The sequence below is a fragment of the Conger conger genome, chromosome 9 (assembly GCF_963514075.1).
Source record: "Conger conger chromosome 9, fConCon1.1, whole genome shotgun sequence".
Lineage (NCBI taxonomy): Eukaryota > Metazoa > Chordata > Actinopteri > Anguilliformes > Congridae > Conger > Conger conger.
The window spans coordinates 25,410,865-25,433,036 of NC_083768.1; the positions used below are offsets into that span (position 1 = coordinate 25,410,865).

At 44.1% G+C, this 22,172-nt stretch overlaps 1 protein-coding gene across 2 annotated transcripts; it reads right to left on the minus strand.

Annotated features, from left to right (window-relative positions):
- Positions 1 to 1,735: 1,735 nt before the first annotated feature.
- Positions 1,736 to 22,129, minus strand: pdcd6ip (programmed cell death 6 interacting protein). Of its 2 annotated transcripts, none has more exons than XM_061254620.1 (18): positions 21,801 to 22,129; positions 16,554 to 16,608; positions 16,153 to 16,222; positions 15,188 to 15,315; positions 14,939 to 15,092; positions 13,627 to 13,727; positions 12,720 to 12,851; positions 11,715 to 11,937; positions 11,285 to 11,408; positions 10,601 to 10,778; positions 10,156 to 10,267; positions 9,654 to 9,823; positions 8,513 to 8,761; positions 7,684 to 7,818; positions 6,701 to 6,795; positions 6,355 to 6,484; positions 5,269 to 5,414; positions 1,736 to 2,729 (listed from the first exon to the last, which is right to left on the minus strand). In XM_061254620.1, the coding sequence occupies exons 1-18, from the start codon at positions 22,004 to 22,006 to the stop codon at positions 2,552 to 2,554; spliced, it is 2,586 nt and encodes an 861-aa protein (XP_061110604.1). In that variant the 5' UTR covers positions 22,007 to 22,129; the 3' UTR covers positions 1,736 to 2,551. The 2 variants fall into 2 exon arrangements, with proteins under 2 accessions (XP_061110604.1, XP_061110603.1); XM_061254619.1 differs by having other exon boundaries at positions 5,269 to 5,480.
- Between the last annotated feature and the right edge of the window lie 43 nt (positions 22,130 to 22,172).

Sequence of the window (22,172 nt, forward strand, 5' to 3'; positions counted from 1 at the left end):
ATGAAATTGCTGCTTTTCTCACCTGTGTTGGTACATGTGAGCAAGGTTACAGGCTGCAGCAGGCATGTACACTACATTCATTCTGTACATCAACACGGATTGAGCACCAGAGACCCCCCCCCCCCCCCCCCACCAGCTTGTTTGAGATTTGGAGAGTGTGTGCTATCTGAGATTTCACTACTGAGACTAACTAACATTGAGAGATTCTCATTCATACTGGTCTCAAGTTTTTTTCTCTGCAGAAATGACTGCGCTCTAACTCTGAAACACATACATACCACATATATACATAACAATTAAATAGAAATGTTCTCATGTGTGGGTTACTGTGGAGGAATTAAATGACAGCAGACGGCAACCCCCCCCCTCCCCCCCTCCCTCATTGGCCCACATCCAGGAGACATCACCCATAAGAATTATGTACCATTCATTACACCACTCAGACACTAGTTCTCAAGCAGATCCTTTAATTATTCTTTACAACATAGACAGCTTTTCTCAGGAAACTTTAGTTGTAGTTATTCTCTATTTTCAATGTTATATAGATGTAGCAGATTGCCGACTCTTTCTTGCCAAGGCTATATATATATGAATACATACACTCAGTGAGCACTTTATTAGGTATTTATTAAACTTATTTTTTTGACTCAAGTCCTCTGCTGCTGTAACCTATCCACTTAAAGAGGTTTGACACGTTGTGTCTACAGAGATGATCTTCTGCATACCACTGTTGTAATATTACTGTCACCTTCCTTTCAGCTTTGAATAGTCTAGCCATTCCTCTGACCTCTCTGCTGCTCACTGGATGTTTTTTGGTTTTTCGCACAATTCTCTGCACACTCCAGAGATTGTTGTGCGTGAAAATCCCAGGAGATGAGCAGCTTCTGAGATACTCAAACCACCAGTCTTGTCATTCCAGTCAAAATCACTGAGATTACATTTTTTTTTCCCCATTCTGATGGTTGATATGAACATTAACTGAGGCTCCTTACCCATAGCTACATGTTTTATGCATTGCACTGCTACCAGACGATTGACTGATTAGATGATCGTATGCATAAGTAGGTGTAACCATATTTTCACGGGTGGTCCTAATAAAGTGCTCAGTGAGTGTGTGTGTGTGTGTGTGTATATATATATATTTGCTTTCACATTACAGCATATGAACATGAGTGCTGATCACTCTTCCTGTGTAGATTCATTCAGGCTGTGACCACAGCAGTAATGGCAATGAACCAAAAATAATACGGGTACAGTTTCCCCTGCCAAAAAAATGATCCACACATTTGACACCCCTCCAAGTTAGCAGGTTTTGCACACCCAGGTGGGACTCTACCATACTGTCATTATAATCACCTTGAAGATGATGCTGGGACAGTCCTCAGTTAAACTCCACCTTGAAATATTGCTAATATAGACAAATAAAGCTATTAAAAATCACCAACTCTTTTACTTTGTGGGGTCGAGGGGCACAGAAAGGGGAATTAAATCAACAGGCACTACTGTGGAATCAATTCTGCAACTTGTGAAACCAAGCCCTGGTTCTTATCCACATCACCCTGTGTGTGTGAGTCCTATACAGTACCATTACTTCCTCAGTCATTCAAATAAAGAGAGCTATGCAGTCAGTGACATATTGAACCAACTGATCATAAGACATTGTATATCATTGGAATGTCGTTAGGACCTTCCAATTATACAAGAAGCAGGAAGTGATGTAACAAGAAACAGCAGATATACAGATTTGATTTTAATCACACACAAAAAAAAGTAGCACAAAGGTTTTGTTAAGAGCTGGAGAGACTCGTGTGTATATATTCATTTTTAATGAGTGTTTTCCAAAGCCTTGATTGTAAGAGCACATGGCTAAGAGACGCCCGATGAAGCTAGACAAGGCAAGACAGCAGAGGTACTGTAACGGCTGAAAATCCAGTCCCCAAAATGTTCCTCTATGTAAGAAAATCCTACAGAGCATTTAATTACATTACATCAGTATTCATTACAAAAATAAGATTATAGTAGTGAAGATAATGGGGCCATTATTTTAGATGGTAAAATTTTGAGTGTAAACAAAATAATCATAATAATAAAAAATAAAAAGAACCAAAAGCCAAACCACAGCAGATCACCATGCCAGAGCCAATCAGAAGCCAAAATAAGAGGCAACAAATCTAAGCCACGCCCATTTTCAGACTCCACAGTGCGAGGAAGGAAAATGGCAGCCAAGCTGCGTGGTGTTTTCTCTCAGACACTGTGACGCTCACTAGAATAAGGCCTCACACTTCCCTTTCGTCAGGGAAGCGTGTTCCATACGGCCGCCTATTTTTACAGGTCAGTAAAGAGTGTTAACCTGCCACTTCTGTGCCTGGCCTGAGCAATGCAACACTACCCCATAGATTCTGATACAGTGGTTCTGGGGGAGAAATAAGTGTTAACATACAGAAAAACATGGGATTGAAGAGGGGGGATTACACGTGTATATGTGAAAATTAAGTGCGGAAAAGGTTAGGCTTCAGTACAGGTGTGGTAAACGTACAGTGCGGGGCGCCCCCTACTGTTGGGGGTAGTAGGGCTGCTGCGGGGGTGGTTGCTGGGGGTAACCGTAGGGGTGCTGAGGGGCCTGGGGCGCCCCGGGGTAGCCGGGCTGTGCTGGGTTCTGGTAGGGCGCGTATGGCATGTTATACTGGCCATAGGTGTACGGGTTGTAGGCCATGGGCATCTGGAAGTACCTGCAGGAATGGACACAGTTTCAGCATGACAAACGGCTGCACACACAGACACACAGGAAACATTAGAAACTTCAGGCATCATTACTACACTGAATGCTATAAGTATCAAACACTTTAGCTTTACATATGATCATGCTTATAATTATTATTATTATTATTATTATTAATATTAATATTATTATTACTTGTATTCTTATTATTAATATATGAGAGGCAATATTGACATTTTAAGCATTTAACAGACAGCTGGACTTGCCCAGAGCTTCTTTTTAACATACAGTCCATTTAAACAGCTGGATGTGTACTGAAGCGATTCAGGTTAAGTACCTTGCTCAAGGGTACAATAGTGCCCCATGTGGGAATCAGACTTACAGCCTCGTAGTGAGAGCGCAGCTCCCTAACCATTACACACCACTGCCACCCATGAAATAACACATCCAACCTGCTCTCGCAAGCATTTCACTGCTCTTTGGGCTAAGCTCCATCAGCAGGCCAGAGAGAGAGAAATAACACCCCAGTCAACAGCTCCTGTAAAAAGGCCTATAACCAGGGATCCCAGGAGAACAGCAGGCCTCAGGCTGTAAAGCTAAAGATAGGCTCAGAAAGTGAGAACACCAGTCAATACTGCTACCACTGCAACTACTATTACACTTACCATTATCACTCCTACCACTGCAACTATTACACTTACCATTACTACTCCTACCACTGCAACTACTATTACACTTACCATTATCACTCCTCCCACTGCAACTATTACACTTACCATTACTACTCCTACCACTGCAACTACTATTACACTTACCATTATCACTCCTACCACTGCAACTATTACTTACCATTACTACTCCTACCACTGCAACTACTATTACACTTAGCACAATTACTTCTACTATGACTAACTATCATTAACCTTAACACAATAACTACTACTACCCATACCACTATAATTACTACTACTACTACTACTACTATTACCCTTACCACTATTATTACTACTACTACGACTACCACCACTGCAACTACTATTACACTTACCACTATGACTACTACTACTGTAACTATGCCTTTCACGCTATAATCACTACTATGGCTAACTACTATTATCCTTACCACTATTACTACTACTACTGTAACTATGCCTTTCACACTATAATTACTACTACCACCAACTTCTATGCCCTCATTGCTATTACTACACACCCTATCTACTGCCACCTCTACCAGTGGTAACTAAACAAATACTATGACCACAAGTACACAGAGATATCATTACCACAAGTACACAGAGATATCACTACCACAAGTACACAGAGATGCTACGACCACAAGTACACAGAGATGCTACGACCACAAGTACACAGAGATAGTACCACTACTACGACATCGATACAACGACCACAAGTACAGAGAGATAGCACTACTACTACTACTACTACTACTACATAGATACAACTCCCACAAGTACAAAGACACTACTACCACTGGTACAGAGACACTACTACCACTAGTACACAAAGACACTACTACTACTAGTACAGAGAGATAATATGATGACCAGTACTGAGATAGCATGACCCCAAGGACAGAGATACATGACCACTAGTACACACGGATACTATTACCACTGGTACACAGAGATACTACTACCAGAAGCACACAGAGACGAAACAACCACGAGCACACAGAGACAAAACAAACAACCACGAGCACACAGACGAACCAACCACAAGCACACAGAGACGAAACAACCACAAGCACACAGACGAAACAACCACAAGCACACAGACGAAACAACCACAAGCACACAGACGAAACAACCGCAAGCACACAGACGAAACAACCGCAAGCACACAGACGAAACAACCGCAAGCACACAGACGAAACAACCGCAAGCACACAGAGACGAAACAACCGCAAGCACACAGAGACGAAACAACCGCAAGCACAGAGACGAAACAACCGCAAGCACAGAGACGAAACAACCGCAAGCACACAGAGACGAAACAACCGCAAGCACACAGAGACGAAACAACCGCAAGCACACAGAGACGAAACAACCACAAGCACACAGAGACGAAACAACCACAAGCACACAGACGAAACAACCACAAGCACACAGAGACGAAACAACCACAAGCACACAGACGAAACAACCACAAGCACACAGACGAAACAATCACAAGCACACAGAGACGAAACAACCACAAGCACACAGAGACGAAAACAACCACAAGCACACAGAGACGAAACAATCACAAGCACACAGACGAAACAACCACAAGCACACAGACGAAACAATCACAAGCACACAGACGAAACAACCACAAGCACACAGAGACGAAACAATCACAAGCACACAGAGACAAAACAACCACAAGCACAGAGACAAAACAACCACAAGCACACAGAGACAAAACAACCACAAGCACACAGAGACAAAACAACCACAAGCACACAAAGACAAAACAACCACAAGCACACAAAGACAAAACAACCACGAGCACAGCACAAATAATGGGGGTCATCGGTGCCTTACCCAGGGTAGCCCTGGTAGGATGGGTATGGAGGTCCCTGCGCTGGGGAAGGGGCTCCAGGCGGGGCTGCAGCAGGGGCCACAGGAGGCGCCGGGCCGGTCTGTGGAGGGGCAGAGCCCACTGCGGGGCTGGCGCTGGGGTTTGCTGCCTGTGGAGTGAAGTTTGGAGGAGGAGGTCTTGCAGGAGGCTGTGGTTTGGTCTGTGGCTGCTGATTCTGGACAAGAGGCCATATTCACTTTTTACTTTAACCAACATTTGTACCGCTTACCGAGTTTCGAAATGTGCTTTTACGCCTGATAAGGCTGCCAAAAATAAGCATAATAAAATGCCATGGAAAAAGCAAATGCAAGCTCTTTTCTGCAGGTTTCCTTTAAAGCATTAATTACATTAATACTATCAAAACTGTGTGTCGCTGCCCCCTGGTGGACAGCTGAGCTTGGGGAGGGGGTGCAAAAAAGCAGCCATTCAGAGCGACACCAAGCATCTCCATAAAAATCCTGCCAGTTAAATAGGAACATCTGTAAGTGAGGTAACAATGTAAAAGCCAAAGAGTAGTAAGCGGTGCAAATTGTTACCTTCTTTTTCATCAAGAGATATGGTCCACTGCAAGCTGAGTGACAGTAAAAGTTTCTGCGTTTGACGGCTCAACCAAAGCAAGCACATTGCCTCATGTTAAGAAGATGCCTTCAACAGACACTGAGTTTGAGTCTGACGCATGGCTGATAAGCAGGGCTGATGTTGCCAACTGCTTGCCTTATTTATGCTCACAAAATCTTATTCACAGACGGTTCTTAACTCTATAGCGATTGCTATTATTTGGAAAGCATACTCACAAATCGCTATTGTTTGGAAAGTGTACTTAAAAACTCTGCTATTATTACAGAAACGGTACTTGCGAACTCTGCTATTGTTTGGAAAGGGTACTTACAAACTTTGCTGCTGTTCAGAGAGGGTACTTACAAAGTCTCCTGTTCACTGGAGTGGATGCTTACAATATTTGCTGTTGTTAAGAGCAGGTACTTAAGGTCTCAGGTGTTCAGAGAAGGTACTTACGAACTCTCGGGTATTGAGAGAGAGAGAGTACTTACAAACACAGTTCTGGGAGCAGGAGTGGGCCCCCCAGGGCCAGCGGGGGTGGGAGTGGCGGGGTTGGACTGGTACGCGGGTGCAGTGAAGGAGGGCGCGCTGGGTTCCCGAGCGATGCTTTGCTGGAGATCCCTGGAAAAGAAAACACCAGTTCAGCTCACGCCGCAAAATACACCGACTGAACCGACCCATGCACCAGATCAGTCAGCCTCAGGGCTTTAAAGAGCCATCTCTCACGAAACAGCCCATTTTCAATAAAGCAAAACAGTCTAACCAGGCTCAACACTAGACCGAAACAACAGCCTCCATCTAGAACATTCCGGAGCACCCTTCCACAGGCCCACTTACTTGAGAAGCTCGTCCCTCTCGGTTTTGCGGGCGAACACGAGGTCGCTGCACTTGTTCTGGAATTTCAGCAGGTGTTCGGTGAAGCCGTTGTAAAACTGCGGAGGAGAAGAGGGCGCCGTTCAGAGAGAAAATATTTCCGCTGCGGTCGAAAGACCCCGGCGCCCTGGAAGCCCGCTGCTTGATAAATGCATTTGGCAAGCAGAGGTGAAAGCGGTGCAGGTGAATGCGTTCCGTAACAAAATCTAACACGCTGCTGGAGCGGCCAGACCGTCACAGTCTACAGCGTTTCCTCCTCCGTGCAGCCTCAGCGCCGACCCTCATAACACAATACAATAAATAATACATCCACACAGGGCCTCGTGTCCTTGAACAGCCTCCAGGCTTTCTGCACACAGGAGCCTAATGCCATCACAGAGAGCTGCACCTGGAGCTGGGATTTAAAAACGCTGTATCTGCTGTCCTTGGCACTCTGTTACTGGACTGGAGCGTTGTGAGAGAGACTGATTACACACAGTAATCAGGCCAGTTAGCAGGCCAGGGTCATGTAAGGTTACGGTCATGGGATACAGCATGAAGAGGCAAAAAAGATGGACCGGAGCCACAAAAAGGGTGTATAAGTGAGGGCAAGAATCTGGAAACGCACAGCGCGTACACACACACACACACACACACACACACACACACACACACACACACACACACACACACACACACACACACACACACACACACACACACACACACACACACACACACACACACACACACACACAAACACACGTGCAGCACACACACACAAACACACACACGGACGCACGCACGCACGCAAGCGCGCGCGCGCGTGCAGACACGCGGACACACGCAGACACACGCAGAGAAACACACAGGGAGGCGCAGCACACACAAACACACACACACACACACAAACACAAACACACACACAGGCGTGCAGCGCACAGGCATACATGCACACGCGCACGCACCTTGGTGCCCTCGCGCAGGTTGTTGGAGATCTCAACGTAGCTGTCGTGTGCTGACGCCAGCTTCTTCAGCACCTCCTCTCTGTCGTTGGCCTCGGAGTTGGACTGCTTCAGGGTGGAGAACTCCTGGTGGGATGTCTGTCAGGGAGCGTTAAAATCATCCACTTTTATGAGGGGCTTTTACGCACATCAAAACACTCCTTTTCAAAATGCATAAATAGATCACTTTAACATTTCCTTTTGAAGGCAGCGTCCAAGGAAATGCTGATTTATCAGCATTCAAGACACCTTAATGGGACTTCTATGAGCTGGCTAGCAGAGGGTATCATCACATATAATCATTCCTAACATCACAGCTGATAAAACATGAAATGCTATGATCTCTTGTTGGCAAAGCAGTATTTTCTGTTGTTTAGCAAGTCGTGCAGTTACATACAAGCAGCACAGTTTCAAGGAGTAGTTACAAATCAACTGGAGTCTGAGACTAAGCCTAGATTTGCCTGGAGCAAGAATAGCTTATGCTGCCATAACAGCAATCTGAAACAAAGACGGTAGCCGTCTCCCGTTTAAATATATACACAGCAACAAAATTAGTACATTTTCATTTTCTCCAAAAACCAACAAAACATTTGCCGACTTCATTTCCACCGCTCACAGACATTCCGTTTAACTTCCCTGCAAGTGGGTGATCACTATGCTTTAATGAGTTTGTTCGCCGAGCCACAGTACGGTCAAGAGTCGCTTGCGAAAGGAACTCAAATGCCTTTACATTGAGGTACTGGAGGCAGTCCTATGTAAACAGCTTTTGGAAAGCATCGAGGAGGAGACGCACCTGGACGTTTCCCAGGATGTCCTCCTGGGTCTTCAGGCTCTGCTGCACCTTCTGGGTGTAGCCCCCGTAGACGTTGTCCAGCTCGGTGACGGACAGCGCCTCCTCGTTGATGGCGCCGTCCTGTGCCAGCGCGCTCAGGAACTTGCCGGTCATGTCGAACTGGGCCGACTTGATGTCGTTCTCCAGCTCCTCGCGCTCCTTCTTCACCTCATCCAGCTGGGCCAGCTGGGAGCGCAGGACCCCCACCACCTGGACACAGGAGCGCACCTGAGCCGGGCTGCTCTCGGCTCGACTGGGGCGCACCCGGGTTTCGGGTGCGAATGTTGCTAAGTAGTGTGCTTGGCTACAACAACGTTACTTCTACCATTCTATTTGTTGATATTAATCATGTCCCTGAAAGTTCTGAAAAGCACAATTTACTATACCGTTTTAGTGCTGCTATATGTCCAAAGGAGCAACTTTCCAGGGGTAAATGACAGAGCAGGACTAACTGAGTTCCCTGGATAAATCCACAGAGTAAAACCCATAACCCTTCCAAAAGAGGGAGATGAACTGAAATCTCTGTTTCGGATTTTACTCGGTGAACTTCTACAGCTAACTGGGTTTTGCTACTTTGTGATGCAGTCCCTGGTCAGAGACCTGTCGATTAATTGAAAAAGCTCAGTAGAAACAAAAGCATGCAATTAGCTCGCTATCCCCACACATGAGGAGAGGATTTGTTGGGTTACCTAGGAGAACAGTCTGAATGCTTCACTTACGTCTGCCCGGTAGTAGGTGTAGAATTCAGACCCTGACACAGCTCTACGCTCAATAGGTGCAAAAGGTGTATTTTTTTAAGTCCCTACATCAGACATAACGTTAAGACCAGGCATACGTCCAGCCCCAGGACTGTGAACCAACTTATATTTATATCCCTGCTTGGACATTGAAGTTGCCACAGGCAACTTCAACTGACATGAAAATCAAAGATATTAGCAAATTTGCTTTTGTATCTTTCACAACACAGAACCGTCACACTTAGGAAGCACACGTGCTATCTCTTCCAGGACCGTACTATCATAATGTTTCCAGCGGAAGTGCACAACAGTGTCTCCAGGTTAAACTCGATGGGCTCAGAGAGGATCTCCGTGGCGACCCTCACCTCGCTGCCCTGCAGGGTCTTGGCAGGGTTGGCGGAGGGGATGGCGGCAGTGAGCTCAGCCTCTGGTTTGCACAGGAGGGCTATCATCTCGCAGTTGCTGCTGTAGCGCTCCTTCACAACCTGGTCCGCCTGCGCCGCCTTGTCCATGAAACTCCGGAAGTTTCCTCCCTCTGGGGTCGGGGGAGAGGGAGAGCATGAGCAGCAGGCATTCAGCGACGCAGTCATGCCATGGAAACAACGTCACCACAACACAACCATCATAAGAGAGACCAATTAGAGAAGGATGCCCAGCAGTTACAGGTATGTACGCAAACATACACTTATACACAAAGTTAAATGGAGTCATTCAAGTCCAACAGTGTAGAAGACAGAGTCTGCCCCTGCCAGAGGAGAGCCATGGAAAAAGAGCCCTCAGCAGGGGGCACAGGAGGGATTTCATGGGCAGTGCACTGAAGGCTGACTGAAGGGCCAGGTCTGTCTCTGGGGGCAGGCTCAACCCTACCTGCTCTCAGGGACTTGTACAGGTCTCCGGAGGGGGTTCGGCTCCAGCGCTGGTTGAATTTGGCCCGGAGCTCGTTGTCTGTCGTCTCTTCTTCGTCCAACATCTTCAGAGACTGAGAGTAAAGAGACAGAGGATCTGTTCACCCAGCTGCCGTGGCGGTTATTAACAAACACACAATGCATTCAATTTTCTCGTATGATACACATACCAAGCATAATGTTGGCTACACACCAAGAGCACAGGCTAATGGTTTGAGGCAAGAGTTTAAATGCATGAGTGATAATGTTATAATGAGTGGCAGTCAGACCATGTCGGTCAGTGATTGATCTTGAGGCCCAGCTGGATTTTGGAGGTTGGGATGTTGGGTGGGTGGGTGGCACAGTGATTGATTGTGAGGCTTAGCTGGATTTGAGAGTGGGGTGTTGGGCGGGTGGGTGGCACAGACCTCGTCCAGGATTTCACGGTTCCTCTGCAGAAGCTCCGGGAGGTCCTTGATCAGCTGCTCGACGGTCTGCAGCCCCCCTTGCTGGATGATGGCGCGGGACTTTTCCAGGATGGACTGGGGCACAGAGTCTCCTGAGAGGTCCTCCAGAGCGGCAGGGAGGTTCAAAGAGGCCAGGACCCTGAAAGGGGAGGTGGGGGAGAGTCAGAGCCCATGTGTCATTATATTGGAAGAAAATATAGTGAAGCCTATGAAGTGACAAGTGACTTGCCACCATTTTAAATGATCACATTTTCAAACGGCATGGAAAACAACCCTAGAGAAAACGGGATTCAGACCAGTTATCCACAGAAAATCTTGGTCATCACTCATGACTTAATGTCTATTCTGACTTCTAGAGGAAAAAACATGTTCATCAAAAGAAAAGACTGACACTTGCTAAACCAAACAAATTCTCAATTTTGTTCATTTTTCACCTTATTTCACAATAACCACGGGAGTGATATGAAAGACCACGTGTTTAACAAAGCGTTTTAACCAGATAGTGAAAAATCTGATTTAGTCAGCTGTAGCGCAAACAGCAGCTGTGTGACCTGCACCTCACTCATGAGAATAATGATCATTTTTACTCAATAATGATGAAAAATAAAGATGAGAATAAACGGGCTCAGGGCGGAGCTCACGCACCCGTTGCAGAGGTTGGTGGCCTCTCTCATGGTTCCGACGAGGCGGTTGACGATCTCAGACTTGCGCTGGTTATACACACTCATGGATTGTTGCACCGCCACGGGAATCATCTTCTCAAACAGATCTGAGCACACACAGAAACGGGTACATTAACACTGGCACCCAACACACACACACACACACACACACACACACACACACACACACACAATCGATTTTCAGTGAAGGAAAGGTGTCTCGGAGCACTAAACAGCCAGCAAACAATTAGAGAACTCAAGGCAAAGTGCAGCACAGCAAGTCAAATATAGAATACACATACACTCTAACACTTATCTAATCCACAGAATTATTTATTTATAAATAGAATCTCTTATATACCATCAGCTCACAGAAAGTAGACCACTGACTGACACAACCCTTGGGCTCTCACCAGTGAACTTCTGGCTCATGGGAACGTGAATGGGCGTGGCCTTGACCAGGGCAGCCTTGCCGATGTGGTCCAGGTCCTTCACCTCAGGAACGCGGTCGTGGTAGATGAAGTCGTTGTCTTTCTTGGCAGCGGTCAGGGCACGGGAGATCTTGTCGGAGAGATCCTTCACGTTGACGTACTCATCGTAGCGAGACGCCACCGTTTTCACCAGCTCTGTGGCATGCTATACGACCAGCAAAGACGGCAGGCAATCCCATGATCAAACAAAGTTGCTGTTGTGCATATTTTAATCAGATGTTAAATTAAGCAGACGGGTTTGGTATAACCCTGTTCTGAAGCTAACAAAAACCAAAAGGAACAACAGCATTTATATGAATACATTTTTACATTTGATGATTACGGCATCCGAGTCAATTTACATATTCTGCAAGATGTAGATCAGATGTAGATCCTAGCAGCAAAATATTTTATTTTTAAATGTATTTTAAATGCAGTCCCCACATGTGATTTTAACACAACACCCTCTTGGACTATAAAAGTCTACACTGCGATACTATATTCAAAAGCAGTTCCTGTGATCTTATCTTAAAATCACAGCCTGGCTTCAGTGAAAATACAGAGATCTTTGAATACAAACTACCAAGTGGCCCATTATGCACATGAACAAAAGCCATGTTCTGTCTAGCTAAAAAAAAAAGGACTGCAATATATGTAAGAACAATGGTGGCAGTATATCATAATGGTTAGATAACTGGGCTTGTAACTGCCATTGTACCCTTAAACAAAACTGTTAACCTGCGTTCCTTCAGAAACTGTTGCCAATATAAGGACGAAGGGATTGTGTCATTTGCAATTAGGTCAAAATAGATAGAATTGACACATATGTAATAAAAAGAAGAAAAAAGACCTCCATCACCATTTCTGAAAATATAGCAAAGCAATAGACAAACACAACAAGCTTCACGGTTCATCTACAGCAAGTTAACGAGCCATATGAGGCCACACCTGCAGCCGGGCAATCTCTTCTCCAAACTTCTTCTGCTGCTTGGCCAGGGTGGACTGGTGGAACTCAGCGTTGGCCTGCATGATGCAGTGCTTCGCAGCCAGGACAGGAAGCACCTCATGGAAGTAAAAATACTGAGCAGGGAGAGGCCAACCACAGACACACACACAGACGAGACGCACGGCATGAAGGACAAGGATATGAGAGAGGGAGGGAGAAGGAGAAGGAGAGGGAGAGGGTGTGAGAAAGAGAAAGGAGAATTAATCATTAACTTTCATACTATTCACATAAGGATATAGTTGGTGCACTTCGTGTAGAAAGTAGTTCTAAATTACACGGTACACAAATTAAGTTCTGAGGATGTTCATAAGGAACCCTGCCATTATATTTGGAAAGAGAAGTTGCTGCTGAGTTTTTCAAATGTAAAACACTAAGCATTGAGCGGCACAAAACAATGGGTCAATAGAGGCCCGTTGTATGAAGGTGAACTGCATCTACAAAGCTTCTAAATTTTGACAGATAGCTGGTACTCTGGATAAGAGTGAAACCATTACATTGGCTCCATAAGGGGAATAGAAAGGAGCCAATTCTAACTGACTGATAATGCTGTGTATGAACATTCCTCTGAAGCACACATTTTTAGAGCGTGGACAAAACTAACATGCAAACATGAATAACCACAAAATTTTAATTTGGGAGTGTATTTATACATGAGTAGTAGTACTGGACTGCCAGAAAGTTATGCTGAATTCACATTTTGCTAGTCAAAATATACCCTTCTGTGCTATCCAGTAGTCCATCTGTTATTCATCCTGAAGAAGATACAGATTTGATTTTTTCCAAAGTAGAGTTATAGAAGTGAGTATTCCTATGGGTGTAATTAAAGAGAAACACACTGCCTACACATACCTTGGGCAGGTTCTCTTTGTACTGGCATTGTTTGAAGGCGTCGCCGTAGAAATCTGCAGCCTGATTGGCCAGCTTTGCAATTATAGCATCCTTCATCTTGTCTGTAACACACCCATATTCCCAGTTACTAAAAATTAATAAAAAATATTCTATTGCATTAGAATATTAAAGTTGGTTATCATACAGAGTTTCCAGCAGCACCCATTGGTATTTAAATGCAATACTTTTCAGAGAGAGCCGACAAAATCAATACATGCTTTTCATGTTCAACCACTACACTAGAACTAGGAACATCCAATTCCTATTCATATTAGATGTACGGACATCTCCTCAAAGCAGAATTATGCTAAAAAATTAGAGCTTGTTGTACATTTGTATGGTTTTAGGTCCCTCTAGTGTCACCATCATGCAATGCTGCACATTAACTGAAAGGGACTTTAACCATGGAAGATTCTGTAACCTGCAGTAGGTAGCATGTTCAGGCCCAGATTTTGACACATGCGAACCCAAATCCTCTGTTTCTCAGTAGAAACAAACACAAGAATAATGAGCCGCAAGGGGAAAAAGAGATGCTTTATGAGGAAGCAAAACACACAGAGTACACTAAGAAAGCAAAACAAGAGATGACACACAAACCTTACAAAGGCCTTCAACAACAAGACAATACATGTTCGGCCCAACCTATTTTAATTGTTGTAACACTGCTTCTGTAAAGTGCCTCTAGCATGTCAGTGCTGAAGAGGTGAGCAGTGCAGTGCATGGGTTAGTGCAGTTAGTCAGTACTGGGTAGTTTTGTCCACGCTGGTCAGTACTGTAAGCGCTGTTCAGGCTGTTCAGTACTGTAAACACTGTTCAGGGTGGTCAGTACTGTAAACGTTGTTCAGGGTGGTCAGTACTATAAACGCTGTTCAGGCTGGTCAGTACTAGAAGCGCTGTTCAGGCTGGTCAGTACTGTAAACACTGTTCAGGGTGGTCAGTACTGTAAGCTCTGTTCAGGGTGGTCAGTACTGTAAACGCTGTTCAGTACTATCAGAGCTGTTCAGGGTGGTCAGTACTGCAAGAGCTGTTCAGGCTGGTCAGTACTGTTCAGGCTGTTCAGTACTGTAAGAGCTGTTCAGGCTGGTCAGTACTGTAAACGCTGTTCAGGGTGGTCAGTACTGTAAGAGCTGTTCAGGGTGGTCAGTACTGCAAGCGTTGTTCAGGCTGGTCAGTACTGTTCAGGCTGTTCAGTACTGTAAGAGCTGTTCAGGCTGGTCAGTACTGTAAGCACTGTTCAGGCTGGTCAGTATACTGTGTCAGTGCTGGCAGGTACCTGAGGTGGCTTTGAGGAAGACGACCTCCTGAGCCTGGGCCAGCATGATCTGGCTGAGCGTGCCCACGGTGTCGGGGGAGATGTCCATGGTGGGTTCGCGGTTCAGAGCAGAGAGGACCGTGTCCTTAATGTGGGCGAACACCCCGCTGGACAGCTACATTAGGAGGAGGAGGATGAGCTCAGACACAATTTGCATGAAGAATGAACTGCAGTGAGCCCCCTGGCCTGAGGCGCATGTGGTGGACCCACCTGGTAGAACTTGGCAGCAGCTCTCAGCCCCTCGTCACTGTCCAGGTTCTGCTCAGAGGCAATCTGGCTGGCCAGCGCTCCCACGTTGAACAGAACACACGTCTTCTCATAGCCCAGGCTGGCCAGCGCTGACAGGAGAGGAGAGAACAAACTGCATCAAACATCACTCACATCTCACATCACTCACAGTACTGACATCACACACCAAACATCACTCACATCTCACATCACTGACATCACACATCAAACATCACTCACATCTCACATCACTCACAGTACTGACATCACACATCAAACATCACTCACATCTCACATCACTCACAGTACTGACATCACACACACACACACGCACAGCATAAGATCACGCACACAGAGCACAACATTTGAGCACTCATATCACGCAATGTCAGCCACATCATACACCACTCACTGTGCTAATACTATACATCACTCAACAGTACTCACATAATCACTCACAATGCACTCATCACTCAACAGTACCCACATCACACAATGTCACCCACATCATACACCACTTACATCAAACATCATTACTCAGTGCTCAAAAAATACTTCAGTCCAGCTTAGATTTGAGGTACCCCTGCGCAGATATAGTAACCATAACCAAGACGAGAATGCGTGCACAGTATAAAACACATTCACCATCAGCTATTTTATGAAAAGGAATCCTTTTCAGTTGCACTTTGTAGGAGGGTGGTGGTGCAGATTATAGTAGGAGGAGCAGGAAGAGGGAACATTAAATCCATGTCTCTCATCATCGTGGAGAGTGAACTGGTTTGGTATGAACGTGTTTGATTGAGACAGAACAAAACCAACATTTGAGTTTGGGATCCCAGACTAGACTATGCAACCAATTCAATCCTGCTTATTAAAACAGGATCTCTTTACCAGACCAATACACACACACAAACATACATACACATGGAGAATAAAGCATTACTTACCAAGCTTGACTGATCCACCAAACAATGATCCTTTATCAAAAGCATCTTTCCATGTGAAAGTTAAACACACCTGAAAAACACAATGGTGACAACCAAGAGCAATCACAAAATGAGCATTCCAATAGTGGCCACAGCAATACCCAGTAGGATTTCTATATGGGGTGTAATGTAGGCCTACTTTTATTACAGGCCAGCATTACTCAACTGCATTTTTAGAGACTGGCATATACAAGTGGAAAAAAAGGATATTGCTCTAGAAAATTCAAAGTTCTGAGTTTTACATAGACTCAAAAATGTACAATAAAAATGCAATTTAACATTAAAAGACAGTATACTGTATCAGTATATAGCCTATAAGCAAGTATCCAAACTGACCACCACAGTATATAGTGAAAGTTCACCTGGTTTTCAGAGAATGGGAATTTGGGCTCCACCGCACAGAATTGGTCATAATACCTGGAACAGAATGGGAAGGGAACTCTGTATTAAGGCATAGTATATGGCATCTTACACAACTCAAATTACCTCCCCTTTATCTACAACCCATTTCCGCTACCAAACTTGGCCTCTTGTGAAAAAATATTACATTAAATTAACTTGGAACATGCTCGGGGTCACTCACAATGAGATATATAAAATAAGAGTACTGTAAGCCTCAGCATTTGGTTAATAACATTGCCAGAGAGTGTAAGGGTAACAAAGTAAAGCATCAAATGCAAGTTAACTTATGCATTGCTAGACACCATAATACAAATCAGATTCATATTATTTAAATATAGTGTAATAACAAAACTTAACATAAAATAGCTTTCACATTTCTGCTAACTAATCAACTTTAACCATTTTAAGTATTTCCATTTAAGACCTAGATGTATTTTCTTTTGATCTCCTGGCACTGTGAAGAACACTAGAAGCGGACAAACTCGTTTTCTGTCAACCTAATCTTTTATTCCCATGGAGGGAGACGCATGTCAAAATAAAATCAGCTGGTGTAGCCAGCAAGACTACTTCTGCCATTACTTTCATATTCCTAAAATAGTGTTGAATGTGACGTATTATTTAGTGGAAGCACAGATGACAGGGTAGTTCCCGCTACGTGTCACATGGCAGTGACTCAGCACTGGATAATGTGAGATGTGACCATTCTGAGTCATCTCATGTACTGTGTTTGTACATACAGGAGGGATATGACAATGGCACTGGTTGTTGATGCCATCTGCCTGTGAAAAAGTAATGTGATTCTCGTGTATATGTCATGTCATAAACGTGAGAGCTCCAGCTGCTCTGGAACCAGCTTGCTGTGTGGTAACAAAAGCAATTGATTGAGTTTTTATTTTAGCTAAACTCTGAGACCTTACAAAAGAGCATGTAGCAAAACTAATGATATGGAATTTAAAGTTGTGCTGTTGAACACAAAACAATAATATGGCTGCAGGAACACTAAATGTACGTACCATTATCAGACGTTCATGTCAAACCTTATTCAATCTATTTTCGATCCATCTTCTCAACATCATAAATTAGCCAAAGTATTTGAACACTTCAGGAAAACTGAACTATGAATGGAGAACAGGTCAAACACAACAGGAATCTCACTACACTGTACCTCATAATTGACCACTTTCATCTGCCAACATGACAGAAATATGATCAGTTCAAAAGGAAAGCACTACAGGGATCTGCAACAAATTTACATTTTCATTTTATTAATTTGGCAGACGCTTTTAATCCAAAGCGACTAGCGACTTAAGTGCATAGGTTCTTCCACAGGTTAAAAGCATCAAACCCATAACTAGTAAAATATGCATGAAGAGCTGTTCTAAACAAAAAGACAGTCAGTTATTAAGGGTTAGGGTTAGACAAAAGGGATATCGGAAGGGGGCGATTGTTATAAAGCAGGATTACTGAGCCTTGCCTGATAACTGCACCAAGTAAAACCCAGAAGAGTCACAAATCTGGAACATGGACTGAAGTAAAAAGACAGGGGGTTGCAGGTTTTACTCAGTGCAGTAATGCAGCCAACTAGCCCTGCTTCATGGTCGGTCTGTAATCTAGAGGAGAATATCACTGCAGTAGGTGTGGTTTCACAGGCGAGAGGCAGCGGTCACCTACAGCAAACAGGTTCCAGATTGCAGCGCTACAAGGCATTGTTCAGCAGCCCAGGCCTCACTAAAGAGCTCACACACTGCAGCTGTGTATTCAGCCGTGTGGTTTGTGATGATGGACTACTCACACTAAATTGTATGTTATTTGAATCAAGGAAACAATAATTACACAAGATTCTACAAGAGATGAAGAAATGGAATCTAAGAACAGACCGAATTCTAAAATCAAACTTCTCCAGTCCTAGTTATTTGTGAAACAAATTTGTTTTTTTATGGTTGGACAACCTTTTCATCATCAGTGACAGACTGTCAAACTGACAGTGGACTTGGGAAAGTAACATTTGCACAAGTTTGCTTCATAAAGGGCAGGGGAAAAGCACACTCAAATCTGAATAGGCACAGGAGACAAACGATTGCTTTAAAAGATGCCGCTCATCATGAATACGAGACCTTTGTACAACAGACACTGAGTGAGTGAAAAGCATTCACAAATTAACCATTTACTTGGTTAAAGGGAGCCTCAAGGAAGCGTTCTGCAGCTCTAGTTAACTAGCCTCTCCTCAGTCTAAGCACGTCGGGAGCACAATTCAGATCCACAAGTCCTCCGAGCTGCTAGTGACCAGCTCACAAAAAAGGCCTCTGTTCACAGAGTGGAAAAGACCCAGCACAAACACACAGGAAGGAGCTAACCAGGTTTATCCTAAAGCTCCTGCCTGTCTGTCACAGGCACTATAACACAAAAAGAAAATCCATAGGAGTGCAGATCTAGCTTCATAACCTAACCTACCATTATGAGATAAAATGCTAAACTGATCCTATACCAGCATTCCTACTCTGAGATACTTTATGGGTATGGACCCTGGCGCATACAGAATAACCGTTATCATCTGCTTTACTACAGGTTCATTAACAGTGCATTACTTCAGAAACAAGCCATCAGCCACTTTAAAATTCACAAGCACAGAACTCCCAAAGGAAGATTAACAGCAAACTGCAAAGCACTGTGGTATAGTTCCCGGGGTGCTGGATAGTATCTGGAAGAGAGGAGGTTTTGTTAAACAAATTTGAAACATGTTCCCTCAGTTCTCTCATCTGCTGGAACAGTTACCGTAGATGTCATGGAGATCACTGCTAAACTATTGGGTCTGTATGGTGCATCTGCCTAGTGCATCATGACTGTCTACGGTTTCATCAACTTCTCACTTTACACCGCCTACAGCCGGTCCAGGATTACCTTACACCACCACAATCAAACAATTGTTTTGAACACAAGAAAAATAAAGTCGCACAACAAAAAGAAGGTAGAGGGCGGCCTGTAGCATAGTGGCTAAGGTAAATGACTGGGACACACAAGGTTTGTGGTTCTAATCCAGGTGTAGCCACAATAAGATCCGCACAGCCGTTGGGCCCTTAAGCAAGGCCCCTAACCCTGCATTGCTCCAGGGGAGGATTGTCTCCTGCTTAGTCTAATCAACTGTACGTCGCTCTGGATAAGAGCGTCTGCCAAATGCCAATAATGTAATGTAATGTAATGTAATGTACCCTAGGAGACGACAGATTAAATTCTGGGGGCAATTTGATTTTTGATTTCAACTTGAGCCTGTGCTCTCATTTTATTAGTTGAAAAAAATCATACCACTATCTTTCCCTGACCAAAATAATAATGATATCCATGAATCAGGAAGTCAGGCTGTAACCAAATGACAGAAAGTCCAATGCAAATTCCCTCTAACCTGAACTCTCCAGCGCAAATCCAAATAACAGTCCATTTCAACTCTTACGATTTGAATACTGTGTATGTAGCAAGGACTATCTATCTTTAAGGGTATACATAATCAGGCACAGAACATATTAGGCTATATACGTAATAAACGCGGGGAGGGACTTTTATTCATTTTTAACTTTGTAGGGAGGTGATCGAGGCACTTTTAGTGGTGCGATTGCGAAGCAACACAATACTGTTATTCGGAAGTCAACTTTATAATTATTGCGCTGGTTTTTTGGCGTCCTACTCCTTCCACAGTTTTCGAGCTATCGACGCCAAGCCAACTTAAAGTCCCATAGGAGTGAATGGAGGCATGTTCAGTTTCTACAGTTCCAATTTTACATTTTATGACATGTTGTTCAAACTGACATTACTGTCTCAATTTTTACACAACATACATAGACATCAAAATGTTATTATACACTCAGTTTACTACTTTAGGTACACATGTATACCAGCTTGTAAAAGGAAATATTTGAACACCATAGTAGTAGCAATAGCCCACCGATTTGCCGCAATCACATTTTCATCTGTAGTTTTACAATGATCTGCCAAGTTAACCGATTTAATTAGTTCAGCATATCCTCCTTTAACGAATGGGATTATCATGGGATGGAGTTTCGCACGCACTCAACTCATCATTCGAACATGTTGGAGGGTGGTGGTTTCAGTATTTTAAATCTATACGAAGTTCGGTATTAATGGGTTCGAAGTTAACTATAACCTAAAATGCTTCCTGCTAAGAAATAGACTAAAACTTGCAGTATTGCGTGATGCATTAAGCATGACTAATTGATGTTAGACCCGTGCCAAAATTGTGTATCGTTAAGACAGAGTAGGCCTACCATTTGGTTAGAAAAATGCTGTGTCACAGGTGGAGAATAAATAGCTCACGTTATATAGCTAGTCCTTGGATATTTCTAGATCAAGCCGTTTGCCACGACGGCTTGATTTTACACTAAAACACCTGCCACTCATTTGGCAACAAATAAGTGTTGGAAAGATAAAGTTACAACTACATAGCTAGCTAACTTAGCTACATTACCCAATCCGTTAAGTTTATGCTATATAAATGAATCCAAATTCTTGTGACAGTACAAAGAGTGAACGAAAAGGAAATAATCTAAAGCTGGTAATCTAAGTTACTTTAACTTTCCCAGTTCAATGACGCTGATCTTCTGTTACTTAGCTGGCTAAGTTAGCAACTGGCGAGTGAACAAAGCTAGCTACAAAAGTCATACTGGAATATAGCGATAGCGATAGCTGGATCCAAATGTATGTTTTTCTTCCCTGAGGTCTATGGCAAAACTCTTACACATTATCTTGGTAGCTTTGAAGAAATGAAGAAATTTATAGCAAGGCCCCGACTGTATTTCTAGCGAAAGTTAGGTACGTGTGTAGTGCTAAAGTCCCCACTGCTCCGAAATATGATTGTGTTAACAGATAGCACTATCCAGGTAAATTGGCTAACGTTCGGTAATCAAGCAAGCGAGCAAATTAGCCAATGCTAGCTCTGCAATTTCGACGAGAGGGGAACCAAAGGTTTGTCACTTTGTCTGAAATGGCACAACAGTGTTTATTGTGTTTGGGATATCTAGCTGTCGTTGTTAGCAAGTCAGTTTGATAGGTTGCCTGCCAGCTAACGTTAACTAAAAAAACAATAACACAAGTTCAGTTTCGAGCAGAGAAGTCTTGGGTGCGACACACCTAATATCCCAGGGCAGGTAGACCGCTGGCTCCGTGTGAACCGCAGGCGTTTACGTCAGAAGTGGACCTACCTCAGCAGGATCTCGAGCGAGCTCTCGTGCTTGTCTAGCGGCCTCCCCAGAGCACTTTTGCGCAGCTTGTTCAACTCTTCCACGGCGCGGACATATTCTACCTGTTCTTCACCGGATGGGTAGGTGGCTGTGACGAATTTTGATAGGGGTTTTGCCAGATCTACTTCCGACGCCTTTTTTAACGGGACTGAAATAAACGTCGCCATTTAGGCCCGCAAAAAACAAAGATAGGTGAAGGAAGGGATCAGCAAACGAACAACAACCGCAGTTCACTTCCTGGGTAAGGAACGTCAAGTGACGTCATCGTAATACGGTGCTAGTCAGAGGGGGAGGGAGAGGAGGAAGTGAATGCAGCAAGAGCACTGTATCCAA